This window comes from Hypanus sabinus, chromosome 8, assembly GCF_030144855.1.
Source record: "Hypanus sabinus isolate sHypSab1 chromosome 8, sHypSab1.hap1, whole genome shotgun sequence".
Taxonomy (NCBI): Eukaryota; Metazoa; Chordata; class Chondrichthyes; order Myliobatiformes; family Dasyatidae; genus Hypanus; species Hypanus sabinus.
In genome coordinates this window covers 39,086,950-39,102,199 of record NC_082713.1, presented here as the reverse complement: position 1 = coordinate 39,102,199, position 15,250 = coordinate 39,086,950, and the positions used below count along the sequence as shown (strand labels likewise).

The 15,250-nt window shown below is 41.2% G+C and overlaps 1 protein-coding gene across 3 annotated transcripts in view; it reads left to right on the top strand.

The window, feature by feature from the left end:
* zc4h2 (zinc finger, C4H2 domain containing) overlaps window positions 1-15,250 on the top strand; it is a 37,763-nt gene that overhangs the window by 9,131 nt on the left and 13,382 nt on the right. The window contains exons 1-3 of one of the 3 annotated variants that reach the window (XM_059976981.1): window positions 8,428-8,620; window positions 9,689-9,860; window positions 11,370-11,542. In XM_059976981.1, coding sequence (XP_059832964.1) covers window positions 9,705-9,860; window positions 11,370-11,542 — 329 coding nt within the window. In that variant the 5' untranslated portion in view covers window positions 8,428-8,620; window positions 9,689-9,704. Of the gene's footprint in view, window positions 1-8,427; window positions 8,658-9,688; window positions 9,861-11,369; window positions 11,543-15,250 lie in introns of those variants that run through there. The other 2 variants (XM_059976980.1, XM_059976979.1) reach the window with 2 other exon arrangements.

Below are 15,250 nucleotides of genomic sequence, written 5' to 3'. Positions count from 1 at the left end.
ATGCTTAATCTTCTATGCTCACAAAGCCATCACCATCTGCCTTCCCGTTAAAGCCTGTCATAAGCTGACACTGAGATTCTGGGCTGAATTGTACTGAGTTTTGCTGACATCCCTTATTCAGAGTTCCGAAATCCGAAACCCCCCCAAGATCTGAAATTTTTTTGACTTGGTGTCACAAATGGAAAATATCATAACATGCTTGGAAGGTTCCAGGTGATGTACAGGTCTCTGCACACCCCAGGTAGTTCTGGGAAGTTACCTCATGTATCCAATCAATTGAAGTTAGTGAAAAGAAGAACACTGTAAGTGAAAAATGAAGATTGCGATTGTATATTGAAAGGGTGGATTTGTCGGAGTGAACATATGCTGCTTAACGGTATGCTGAGCTTGAAACAAGCAACGATCTATCACTACGGATGGAAAATTGAAGGAAATTATCAATATTCAACAGGCTGGTTGTAGAAATTCAAGAAAAGACATGGCATTAATCTTTTAAAGAATTTAAACATTTTAAAGCTAAAGCATCGGCTGATCACAAAGCAGCAGAGAAGTTCATTGCTGAGATCGTCACTGATGAAAATCTACACCAGAACAAGTCTACAATGCTGATTTTTTAAATATACCTTACGTAAAACCTAAAAAAAGTAAAATACAAATGCAGTGTACTGTAACTTATTTAATCATAACACGGCATCATAGGTGGAGACTGAAAAGCTGCTGTGGCTTGTTGTTCAGCATTGACTCAGTATTCTCCTGATGCTGTTTTTGTTACCTTGCACACATTATATTTTAATTATATTAATGGTACAGGATAATTTTTACTGTTAAGTACATAAAGAAATGTAGGACAAAGACTGTTTACCAGTACAACATAAATTCTGGTAGACCCAGAAATGATGAAGTTCCCAAGCTCTCTCATTATATATTCCAAAATCCAAAACACTTTTGAGCCAAAGCATTTCAAGTAAGAAGTACTCAATTATTACAGTCGGCCCTCCTTATCCACGGGGGGATTGGTTCCCGGACCCCTCGCGGATACCAGAAAATGCGGATGCTCAAGTCCTTTATTCAACCTGTCTCAATTCGGTGGTCCTTGGGACCCAGCGGAACCCCTGACCTTATTTAACCTGTCTCAGTGCAGTGGACATTAGGTCCCGGCGCCAGAGCTCTGAATCCGCAGTGTTTCTGTTCACGAAAATAATCACAATCGAAAATAAAGTGGAAATAATAAAGTGATTGGAAAGAGGTGAAACACCATCGGTCATTGTAAAAGCATTAAGTTATGTCAGTCAACGATGGGAACAATTTTAAAGTATGAAGTGAGAAAGGCCCTGCCCCGATGAAAGCTACAATTATTACTCAGCAACGCAGTGGTTAAATTATTGGGTTTTGGGGTTTTGAGTTTTTGATCCCCCACATCAAACCAGCACATTCCCGGCACTGAATTAAGTGTTTCATATGCATAGAAAGGTAAAATATATACTATATACTAAGATAAATGTTTGACTAGCTGACACTAAATAATAGCGGATATACTTGCTCTGGCTTACTTAGTAAGAGGACTTCCGATTATTTTTTCTGATCCCGATTCATGATAACCCATGCATGTCCTCTCATTTACTTTAAATCATCTCTAAATTACTTATAATACCTTATACAGTGTAAATGCTATGTAAAATGTTTGTTATACTGCATTGTTTAGGGAATAATGACAAGAAAAATAATCTATACATGCTTGAACAATAAGTGCTGGAAGAGCACTTCCAGGTTTTCTTGATTCGCGATGCGGAACTCGCATTTGAGGGCCTACTGTACTTCAGATTAGGACCACGGCTTTCAGCTATTTACATGATTGTTAAGTCCTGGATTTTCGCCAGTGAGGTGTACAAAGTGAAGTTGTAGTAACGATTTGGCATGCTTGAAGATGTGCGTTGGCGATTCTCCCCATGACTGGGGTCCCCATAGAGACCAGTGGCAAAATACAGTCTTGATGCCATTTCCACATAGGTCCAAAGGTGTAATCTCCTTTTGGGTCTCGGACCAGGTCAAAGTAGGCACAGACTGGTGATCAAGGACTATCCAAGAAGTCCAGCAATCCAGAAAGCTATTTTAAGAGCAAATAGACAATTCTGATTGAGGTTAGAGGTGGAATCGGATGCATGTCAGCTGTGGCAGGGTTTGCAGGTCATTACTTCCTACATAATGAATGTAGGAAACCTAACATAACAAATATCTGTGATGCTTCACTCCCCGATGAGCTGAAAGGCTTTTATGCACGCTATGAAAAGGAGGATAAAACTACACCTGTTTGAATCTCTGCAGCATCTGGTGACCCTGTGATCTTTGCCCCAGGGGCTGATGTCAGAACATCTTTCAAGAGAGTGAAGCCTCACTAGACATCAGGCCCTGATGGTGTTCCTGGTAGGGCTCTGAAAGCCTGTGCCATCCAACTGGTGGGAGTGTTCAAGGACATCTTCAACCTCTCACTGCTGCCATTGGAGGCTCCTACCTACTTCAAAAGAGCGACAGTCTTACCAGTGCCCAAGAGAGCTGGGTAAGCTGCCTCAATAACCATTGCCCAGCTGTACTCGTATCTACTGTGATGAAGTGTTTTCAGTGGTTGGTCATGGCTAAGCGAGACTTGGACCTGCTGCAATTTGCCTGTTACCATCATAGATCTACAGCTGTTGCCATCTCAGTGGCTCTCCACTTGGCCTTGAATCATAGAAATACCTATGTCAGGCTGCTGTTTATTCATTACAGTTCAGTGTACAATACAATCATACACTCAGTTCTAATCAACAACCTCCAAAACCTAGGTCTCTGTAACTGAATCCTTGACTTGCTCACCGGTAACCCACAGTCTGTGCAGATAAGGATTAACAGTTCCTCCTCGCTGACAACACTGGCACACCTCAGGAATGCTTGCTTAGCCCACTGCTTTACTATCTCTACATTCATGCCTGCATGGCTAGGCACAGCTCAAATGCCATCTATAAATTTGCCAGTGGCACAGCTATCGTTGGCAGAATTTCAGATGGTGACAAGGAGGCGTACAAGAGTGAGATAAGTTAGCTGCTGGAGTGGTGCTACAACAGTAACCTTGCACTCAATGTCAGTACGACAAAGGAATTGATTGTGGACTTCAGAAAGGGGAAGTCAAGGGAATGCATGCCTATCTTAATCAAGGGAACAGCAGTGGAAAGAGTGAGCAGTTTCAAGTTCCTGAGTGTCAACACCTCTGAAAGTCAATACTGGTCCCAACGTATTGATGCAATTACAAAGAAGGCATGGTAGTGGCTATATTTCATTAGAAGTTTGCAGAGACTTGGTATATCACCAAAGACACTCTCAAATTTCTACAGAAATTCTATAGAAAGAAGTCGAACTGGTTATATTATCATCTGCGATGGAGGGGCTACTGCATCAGATCTGAGAAAGCTGCAGGAAGTTGTGAACTCAGCCAGCTCCGTCATGGGCCCTAGTCTCCCCAGCATTGAGGACATCTTCAAAAAGGCGGCATCCTTCACTAAGGACCCCCATCACCCAGAACACGCCCTCTTCTCACTTCTACCATCAAGGAGGAGGTACAGGAACCTGAAGACACGTACTGAACATTTCAGGAACAGCTTCTTCCCCCTGCCATCAGATTTCTGAATGGACGATGTATCCGTGAACTTGGTTTCACTATTTTTCCTCTCTTTCATTACTTACTTAATTTATTTTTCATATATCCTTACTATAATTTAAACAATTTTTATTATTACATATTGTTATGTACTGTAACCGCAAAGCGAAACATTTCACAATGTAAGCCAGTGATATTAAACCTGATTCTGATTTTTGGGTTGAAATCATATCAATTGCATTGGAAATTGTATTCCATGGCATGTAATAGAAATGAGAATGCAGATCACTTTTTAAAAAGATAACTTGACTTTTAATGTTTTTAGTTGTTTTAAATGTTATAAAATTATAATTCTTCAGTATTTTTAATACCTTTTTCTATATAGCTTAACAAACAATAACATCAATAAACACCACTCTTCAAATACTGCTTTTCTTCAGCAAATATATTGTAATTCACTCTGTCAATTTATGTAACCAAAAATATATTTATCCTGAAGCAGGTGAAATAAAAAATAATGTTCGTACAGGTTGCTTATCACTCTGCGAGGTTTGAGATATGTTAAAACATTTGCTTGGATTTAGCGAAGTTTTAGCTACTTTTGTCAAATGTAGTTTGTGTGAAGCTGAATAATCTTGGCAAGATATTTTCACTTCACAACAATTATACCATGAGAGCAATGCAAATAAGTTTATACATAGCAAGGTAAGATATTGATTGTAGAAAACACATGAAATGTTTTAATATTTCTTAGTTTATTTAAATTTGTATTTTATGTTTAAAATTCTTAAATTTATGTAGCATTTGATTCTTTTTTCTGTGACGACCTGGAGGAACTAATTTTGAAAGTGTAATGTAAGCAAAAAGTGTTGGAAATATTCAGCTGGTCAGGCAGCAGGTGTAGAGGTGTTAAAAGTGATTTGCATTCTCATTTCTCTACCATGGCCTAGAAATAGATTAAACATGCATCTTTAACACTTTCGGTTAAGATGTCACCACTGAACATGTGCAATAGATCTCTGGTAGTCAAAAAGCTAGGGAATTCCAACTAAAAACATCACTAAATATACCTTTTCTGAGGTACATTGTGTTAAATTATTGCCACAAATGGTGAAGGGGCGAGCGATGGTGAGATGGATTCCTGGGATCAGCTGAAATGGCGTGTTGCAGAGTCATTGCAGATGGAGTTTGGATGTTTGTACAATTGGTGTGGGTGTGAAGTTAGTTCACTCTGGGTGGCAAGACAAGTTGGAGCCTGGGCCCACGAGATTTGGTGGTTATACAACTGGCCCGGGTGCGAGGTTGGATCACTCTGCATGCTGAGTTGATTTGAAGAGCTTGAGAATGACTTTGGGCTGGGTGACGAAATCTGAGCTCAGATCGAGTTGCTGGGTGGCGTGGTCTAAAATTAGGAAAAGGGGAAGTACAACGAGATCTAGGTGTCCTTGTTCATCAGTCACTGAAAGTAAACATGTAGGTACAGCAGGCGGTGAAGAAAGCTAATGGCATGTTGGCCTTCATAACAAGGGGAGCTGAGTATAGAAGCAAAGAGGTCCTGCTGCAGTTGTACAGGGCCCTGGTGAGATCACACCTGGAGTATTGTGTGCAGTTCTGGTGGCCAAATTTGAGGAAGGACATTCTTGCTATTGAGGGAGTACAGCGAATTCACGAGGTTAATTCCCGGGATGGCAGGACTGTCATATGTTGAAAGATTGGAGCGACTGGGCTTGTATACACTGGAATTTAGAAGGATTTTAGGGGATCTGATTGAAACATATAAGATTAGTAAGGGATTGGACACTCCAGAGGCAGGAAACATGTTTCTGATGTTGGGGGGGGTCCAGAAATAGAGGCCACAATTTAAGAATAAGGGGTAGGCCATTTAGAACGGAGTTGAGGAAAAACTTTTTCACCCAGAGAGTTATGGATCTGTGGAATGCTCTGCCTCAGAAGGCAGTGGAGGGCAATTCTCTGGATGCTCTCAAGAGAGAGTTAGATTGAGCTCTTAAAGATAGTGGAGTTAAGAGATATGGGGAGAAGGCAGGAACGGGGTACTGATTGTGAATGATCAGCCATGGTCATAGTGAATGGTGCTGCTGGCTCGAAGGGCCGAATAGCCTACTCCTGCACCTATTGTCTATTGTCTAGGACTGGAGCCTTTTGCTGCAGTGTTGCCTGGGTCCTAGTGCGAGGTACGGTTTGCTGTTTAAACAATTTAAACATTGGCCTAGAGAGCCAATTTCGCTTGATCTCCGCGATCTTGACTTCTCTCTCCAGGGTGGCAGAGCCTTTTGCTGTTCCTTTGTTTGCTCAATTTAAATGCTGGCCCAGATAGACTGAAAAGACAGGGTGTTGGGATCCATGGCAAGAGGTAATTTTGTTTATTCTCTGCGATAGTCATCTCCATAGTACTGAGGCTGAGACTACCCCGGCTGCTGTGCACTTTGCTTGTTAATACGATGAACTGATAAGTGAACTTTTGGGCCTACTCCGGGCTGCTTCGAGGTCTGGATCTGAGGACTCAGTTTTGGTTCCAGATGCTGTTGTTCACTTCAATTGTTTGCACGATTTGTATTTTTTGTCTTTCTCTTGCACCTCTGGTGTTGGTCTTTTATTTTTTCTCTTTTTCTTTAGTTGGGTTCTTTCAGGTCTCCTGCTTTGTGATTACCTGTGAGTAAGCAAACCTCAAGGTTGTATGATTTATGCATTCTTTGATAATAAATGTAATTCAAACTAGAATTTTGAATATTTCAAGTTGGTAACTTTCATTTGAACTTCTTTTGTGTAGCTTTGTAAGCCATGCAAAAAATCCATGCTTGACCAAGCAATTAACAAGCAGTTTTTTAAATTTAGTCAGCAAGTATAGCATTGATTCTTTGACATTAACTTCACAAATAAGCAACAGACCTCAGTCATAGATTGTGAGTTACTACACAAATTGTATCAAGATCAGACTCAACTCTTACTAGAATCTAAAAACCCCCAATCATTGAATCAATTTGTTTTAGCTGTTAAGCAGGGTTCCCAACATTTTTTGCACCGTGGACCGGTTTAATATTGACAATATTCTTGCGGACTGGCTGACCCGTGGGGGTGGAGGGGGGTGTTAATCACAACCGGTATATAGGTGATAAGTTAACTAAGTCACTTATAAGTAGCTAATACACTCAACTTTGTTTTTAAAAGGGTTTATCTAACAAACTTAATAGTAAACACACAGTGTGTATTTTCCCTGTATGAACATATAAAATCATTGCAACACACCAATATCGCTGAATCAGTGGGTGCCCTGGGCTTGTTTCCCTGCAACAAGACGGTCCCATCGAGGGGTGATGGGAAACAGCGATACTCGAAGTGGGTTCCTTGTGTCTAGTCTATTCCGCAATTTATTTTTCGTTGCATTCATTGCAGAAAAGCCCTCTTTGCAGAGATATGATGTTGGAAATGGAAGCAACATTTTCAGTGCTTTTGTGGCTATCTCAGGATATTCAGCCTTGACGTTTATCTAGAATGCCGGCAGAGACGTTATGTCAAACATACTTCTCAGCCCACCGTCATCTGCATCTTCCTGTGCTGACATGGATGACGTGTGGGTAATGACCTCGTGTGTGCTCCAAGTTCCAACACTGGGCGTGACAGGGAATGAGGAAAGGTGCAGCTGACTCATATTGTTTCATATCGCCAAATCGTATCGTTTCCTCGCGGCCCGCTAGCACATGCTTTGCGGCCTGGTATGGTTGGGGACCACTGTGTTAAAGCAATAAACGATGTAGCGAGTGGATGAATAAGTTGAACTGTTTTGTAAAAGTTACTGGAATCTGGCTTCTGCAGCCTGTTTTACTCCTAAAGGAATAGCTTTTGCGAGACTCCAAAGGAGGGGTGGTAGGGGGTGGCAGAATTTCGCTTTTGGGAAAGAGGTTTTTGAAGCTTGAATACCAATAGATAGCTGCCACAACTTTACTACTGCAGTAGACTGCCATTCGATTTTACTGTCAGTCCACTCCAACCAGGAAGTGGATTGAGACTGGACAATTGCATTTTGTGATGGGAAGCACTAGCCTGGAGCATGTCACTGAGTCTTTGTATTGGGTCGCTACAAGACGTTTTTGTCGCCGAATTCTAGAAACCACACAGGAAGCTGGAAGGAATTTGATAAATATTTTGTTTGTAAGTCAAGCTGTGGTTTTGCTTCTTTGGTGAGCAGTTCATAACTTAAATCCCTGCAGCCAGGATATTCAAACAACTGAAATCAATGGAGAAAGAAGCACATGTATAACAGGAACAGTGAGTGGGGATTCAGTGAACTGAATTTCCAGGCAGCAAATATTCAACAAGCCTCTGTTTAGATCCCTGTGAATAAACAGCCTGCAGTGACCTGGACTGGACTCGTACAGTTTCTACACAATCCACCATTGTCCGTCAGTTTTTCAGGGTACTACTTAATTGGAGTTTTCACTTTATAAATATTTATTGTTGATTGGCTTCCATTTTATCAGAGGAGGTAAAATCTGTAGGAGTGTGTTGTGGGAGGACAGTTGGTACTTCTTAGAACCAAATTAAGTTGCAGATTCAAGCTCAACACCAAGACCTAAGCATGTATTTTTCTCTGATGTAACAGTGGAGTGTGGGAGGTACTATTCTTTTACTAAGATTATACTGATTAACTATTAGCTAGACAGGTTACTTCAGGTAGATTTTAAACATTATTGCTGCCCTAAATTGTCTCCTATAAATGTTGATGCTGGAATTCTACATTGTTCAAAGTACAAAGTCAATTTATTATCAAAGTACATATACACAACCTAGAGATTCATTTTCCTGCAGGCCTTACGGAGTAAATACAAAGAAAACCAATAGAATCAGTGAGACTGCACCCAACTAGATGGACAAACACCAATGTGGAAAAGACTATTAAACTGAGAATTTGTGAAAAAAAGAGGGGCAAAAAACAGGCAATAAACATCGAGATCATGAGATGAAGAGTCCTTAAGAGTGAGTCTATAGGTTGTGGGAACAGTTCAGTGATGGGGTGAGTAAAGTTGAGTGAAGTTATTCCCTTTGGTTCAAGAGCCTGACATTTGAGAGGTAATAACTGTTCCTGAAATTGGAGTGTGGGTCTTGAGGCTCCTGTACCACCTCTTTGATGGCAGCAGTGAGAAGAGAGCGTGGGCTTGACGGTGGGGGTCCTTGGTGATGGATGCTGCTTGCCTGTGACAGCGCTGCATGTAGATGTGCTCAATGGTGGGGAGGGCTTTACCTGTGATGGCCTGGGCCTTATCCACTACTTTATTTAGGCTTTTCCATTCAAGGGCATTGGTGTTTCCATACCAGGTCGTAGTATATCCAGTTGGTATACTCTTCACTGCAGACCTATAGAAGTTTGTCAAGTTTTGGATGTCATGCTGAAACTTCACAAACTTCTAAGGTAGTAGAGACACTGGCGTGCTTCCTTTGCAATGTCACTTGCATGCAGGACCCAGGACAGATCTTCTGAAATGATAACACCAAGGAATTTAAAGTTCTGGTTTCCAGCTCCTGAAGTCAATAATCAGCTGCTTGGTCTTGCTGACATTGAGTGAGAGGTGGTTGTTGTGGCAACACTCGCCCAGATTTTCAATCTCCCTCCAATATGCTGATTCATCACCAACTCTGATTCGGTCAACAACTGTGGTGCGGTCAGCAAACTTAAATATTACTTAACTTGTACTCTTTTCACTAATATCACCCCTTTTGTGATGTTTCATGGCCTGGGTATCGTAGTCAACCCTGGTGATTCATATTAATATCTGTAAATAGGATCTGTCCAGTAGGATCAGTTGTCCTTCCTGAACTCGGCCAATGTGATTCAGGTGAGGAAAGCAGTGTGGACTGCATTAGGCTACGAGATGAGCTCAAACACGTTAGCTTCAATAAAATAGTTTTCTTCTACTGTAGGTGGACAAAAGCTGATTTATTTTACAAAAGCTTTAGTATGCTATGAGAAGTTGTTCAGAGAGCTGTGAAACAAAATTATCAATATGCTATATTTCTGAAGCCTTAAATGTCCATGTGAAATTGCAGGGCTAAGACAGTGCAAATGGAAAAAATTAAAGCTCGGTTGAAAGCTGAGTTTGATGCACTGGAATCTGAAGAAAGGCACTTGAAAGACTATAAGCATGAAATGGATCTCTTGCTCCAGGAGAAGATGGCTCATGTCGAGGAGCTCCGGCTGATCCATGCAGATATCAATGTGGTATGTTGGAGGCACGTTAGCATTGGGTTGCATTTTATTTAGTGTAAATTGCAACAGGTTGAGCATTAATTGTAGAGCATTAGTTGTAAAAATAGGACCATAACAAAACTGGGCATTGAGGTGGTATGTCATTGAAGTCTGTGAATACCAAGCAAAATAGGTAAAAAAACAAATTAAATATGACTTGGTTTATTTTTGATCCATTTGCAACAATGGGTTCTAGCCAGGTGCTCAAGGCAGCATTGAAACTAGATAGTTTAATTTCTATTTGATAGTTTTTTTAAAATTTAGTAGTCAGTTAATTTGTTCCAAAAATAAATTACTGCAGCTCTAAAACAGCAAATGCTATTTAAACAACAAAAAAATCAGCAAACCAGATCTATTCTTTGTGGTGAGAAATAGAGAACTAATATTGACTACTTATCAACTGAATATATGCTTCTTGCCAATTTCTCCACTAAATTTGTTTAAAGCAGTGAGTCTGTCTAAAGCATTAGGAACGGGAAAATTAATCCAACTTGTATCTTGGATGGTAGAGATCAGTCTCACCTTGTGCACAGAAGGAGTTTTCAGTCCCACGCATTTTTTGTAATCGCTTCCAAAGCTTTTGGAATTCTATACCATTACCCACTCACTAATAGGCAACTCCACAAGAAAAATGGCACAGGGGAAAAGATGCTTGTTAACACATTGAATTCCGGTTGACTGAGACACATTGGGACCAGTACATTTTCGCTCAATTAAACCGATGTCCCAGTTAGCCGAAATCTCATGTAAATAGTTAAAAAGGTATAAAAAAGACAAACTGAATAACAAATTATGTATTTAGATGAAATACAGAACAAATTAGGAAGTACCATTGTACTACGGCATTGTAAAACTGTATATTAGTTCCAAGTAGTTATCGACAGAGAAATTCATCCAGTGTCCACAATGATCAAAATCAATACAGACACCTGGAGCAGATAATGGACTGCCTTCCTGTTGATGATTTCATCCTCTAAATCTTCACTTTTAATGTAAAATTCAAGATGCTTGTTGATGCCTTCGAATTCTTCATTAGTTCCTAACTTGTTGAAATAGTGAAAGGGTATAACTTTCACACCTGGCCATTTCTGGCATCTCCAAGTCTGAATGTTTTACTGCTTACTTCCCACCAGCTATCAGTGTCAGAAATCACTGGGCTTTGAACACAAACACACACAACTGAGACCATTTAAAAATGGTTGGTTCAACGCGTGTGGCGTCTAATGGCCACATAAGTGTGTGTGACTGATGCTAGTTAGAACCTGTTCAGCTACAGTGTCCTGCCCCAATTAAACAGCATAGCATACCAAATAAATGAAGGGCATCCCAGCAATTTTCTGATTAGTTTTTGTTTTTGTTAAAGCATTGTCTCCAATATGAGGTGCCCGGATTAACAGATAGCTCAATTAACCAGAATCCACTGTAGTATCATTCACTTTCAATACACTGCTTCCATTAAGAATTTTCTTTTTCATTTTGTAGATGGAAAATACAATAAAACAATCTGAAAATGACTTGAACAAACTTCTTGAATCTACACGGCGTCTGCATGAGGAATACAAGCCCCTTAAAGAACATGTGGATGCCTTGAGAATGACTCTAGGTCTGCAGCGATTACCAGACTTGTGTGAGGAAGAAGAAAAGCTTTCTCTTGAGTAAGCATCTTTGATTTGGTGGACTATAACTTTTAGTTATTGACTGACTTAGAGGTACAGCACGGTAACAGGCCCTTCCAGCTCAGTGAGCTTGCGGTGCCCAGATATACCCATGCAGTCTATTGACCAATCAACCTGCTAACCTGTACGCCTTTGGAAACTGAAGCACTTGGAGGGAAACCCACACAGTCATGGGGATAATGTACAAACTCCCCACAGAGAATGGCAGATTTGAACCCGGGTTGCTGGCACTGTGACTGCATTACGCTTGTTGCTATGCTACTGCGCCGGCCCGTTATTTGTTACTCGTTTGTCAGGGAAGTAAAAGAAGTATGAGCAGTACAAAGTATCACCCATTTAGCAAAACTGACAAAAAAAAGACTTTTAGTTCCCAAATATAGCTTTTCTGAATGTCATCTGGATCCCTCTGCTGCCTTTGTGTTGTCAAACACCTTGGCCAAATGAATGGCCTAGAGGTGTTTGCTGTTACAGATTGCAACATTCAACCCATCTGTGTACTTGGAATTCATTGCAGAAGCAGTCTATTTTCACCACCAAAATATCACTTATTCTCTCCTTATTTCAGCCCTCCTGCCATTGAAATCATTATTACTGCCTTCAACATCTTTATTAAGTACATAGAACAGAAGAGAACTGGAACAAACCCACAGTCCGTACCAAACTCATTAAAGCAGTAATCAAATGCCCAACTAAACTAATCCTTTCCACCCCCATGATATCCATATCCATCCATTTCCTGCACATTCATGTGCCTATCTAAGAGCCTCTTGAACACTCCTATTGTATTTGCCCCAGTAGCGCATTCCAGTGCTACCACTCTCTGCGCAAAAAAAAAATTGCCCTGCACAACTCCTTTGATCTTTCCCCCACTCACCTTAAAGGCATGTCCTCTGGTATTAGATATTTAAATCTATGTATATCTATGCCTCTTACAATCTTATAAACCTCAATAATTCTGCTGTTCCAGGGAAAACAACTCAACTCTGTCCAACCTTTCCTTATAGCACGTGTCCTCTACTCCGGGCAGCATCCTGGCCAACCTCTACTACATTCTGTCCTAAGCCTCGACTGCCTTCCTTTAATGGGGTAATCAGACTGAATACAGTACTGCAGATGTGGCCGATCTAGAGTCTTATAAAGCTGCAAACCTGATTTCCTGACTCTTGAACCCAATTTCTCAACTAATAGAGGCAAGCGTGTGATATCCCTTCTTTACCGTCCTATTAACCCTGTGTAGTCACTTTCAGGGAACTGCAAACTTGAACCCCAAAACCCCTCCTCAGTAAAGGTTTGGCCATTAAAGGTACACTGTCACTTTATATTTGATCCCCAAAGTACAATAATTTACTTTTGGTCAGGTTAAATTCCATCTGCCATTTTTCCTCCCAAAACTGCAACTGATCTTTATCTCATTGTATCCTTTGGCAGTCTTCTACACTACCAACAACACCACAAAAATCATCTGCAAACTTGCTAACTCACCAATCCACATTTTAATGCAGCTCATTAAACAGCAAAGGTCATTAATGCAGGTCATTAAACAGCAGAGGTTTCAATACATATTGCTATAGAGCACTACTAGTCACAGACTTCTGGCCAGAATAAGTCCTATCAGTCACTCTCCACCATCTTCTATGGGTAAACAGATTTTGAATCTTAGTAACCAACTCACCATGGATCCCATGCATATTAAACTTATGGATGTACCCCCCCCACCCCCGAAAGCCAAACACCTTACTAAAATCTATGCAGACAACAGACCTAACTTCATCAATTGTCTTTGTCACTTCTTCAAAAATTCAATAAAGTTAATAAGACATGACCTGCCCGACACAAGACCATGCTAACTGTGCCTAATTAAGCCATGGTTTTCCAATTGCTTTTAAATCCTGTTCCTAAGAATCCTCTCCAGAAACTACCCTACCACTGGTATGAGACTCTCTGGTCTATGTATATTTTCCAAAAATATCTTAGTTTCCCTTCTTAAATAATGAAACAACATTAGCTACTCAGCAGAACTTTGGGACCTCACCCCTGCAGCTAGAGTGGACACTATTGGTTAAGGCCCCAGCAATCTCATCCCTTATCTCTCTCAATAACCTGGGGTATATTCTGGAGACTTATCCACCTTCATATTCTTTAATAGGCCCCACACTATCTTAAACTTGATCTTGAAATACCTCCACACTGATCTCCCTATATTTCACGTCCTTCTCGTTGGATACTGAAGCAAAGTAGTCATCTAGGACCTCACCTACATTCTCTGCCTCCAAATATGAGCTGCCATTGTTGGAGGAGGAAGTGTCAGAGTTGTCAGGCTTATACTCTAAGAAAGATTCTAGTATTTTCTTTCTCTCTCTGTCCATTATTGCATAGCTAGTGCAGTGAGAATGAATAATGTTACTGGCTTGTTCTTAATGAGAGGTGAGGGAACTCTGGGAGAGCTCTAGTCTCCCTGATAACTACATCTTGTGATGTGCACCAGCTGCTCATACGACCATCCACCACCTGCTCCCATGTCTTCATCTGACCCCGCTCGCGGGGTTAAGCAGGTGCTTCATCTTGTCCAAGGGTGACCTGCAGGCTAGCAGAGGGAAGGAGCGCCGTACACATCCGTTGGTAGAGGCGTGTCTCTACCCCACCACCCAATTCCTTATCTAAAGCTACCTTAAATATTAAGAAATTGTTCCCTAACTGTTCTCCCAGTAAAAAGTCAATCACTTGGCCAGGCTCAGTATCCAACATCAGATCCAGTACGGCCCCTCGACTTGTTGGATAATATTCTGACAGCAGCTCATTTAAATGCCTTCAAGTGCAGTGTATGTTGTACCAAGTTTTAATTTACTCATTACCACACTCTTTACTCTGTGCTCTGTAATCCCGAGTTCCACATTGCTTCGCTGCTCCTTAAAGTATTGAACAACAAACGTTCTGTGTCGGGTGCCATTGCTTGTTCTGCAATTGATTGAATTTCGATTTATTGTCCTTTAGAAAGCACAATGCAGTTAAAAAATGGAACAAAGTTCCTCCAGAATGATATCACAAAAGCACACGACAAAACAGACTACACCAGAAAATCCACATAACGTTTGGCAATACCCAATCCAGAGTACGGAGAGGCTGCTGCGTATTAATATTGCGCTACCATCTTAGCTTGTTCCCCGGAAAGGAGGTTCAAACCTACCCGACAAAACAAGCTACCCAGACACAACCAAGTCAGGAGACCAACTCTACCACCCAACAAACCTAAAACTAAAGCTACAAGACCTACACAAAACCACATAGTTACTTATAGTTATGGTTCACATATAGTTACAACAGTGCAAACAATACCATAATTGATTAAAAAAAACAGACTACGGGCACAAAAAAAATAGTCAAAAGATATTAAACCACCACACAGTTTCCACAAGTCCTCGGGGTCCCGATAGGCTCGTCGTCCCACGCAGAAAGCAGAAGGGAATACCCCCACTATGGACTTGCACGCTGCCGCTGGACTCCACCTCGCAGACACAGCACACAATGCAAGCACTGCCAGACCCAGCCTCGCATACGCAGCACACGGTGAAAGCATCCCGACCGCAGCAGGCAGAATGTCTTAGCCAACAAAATATTGGAGGAACTCAACAGATCCCTTCGAGCAGTGGAGCTGGCCCTCCACCTTCCCGTTCTCCCATGATCCATTGC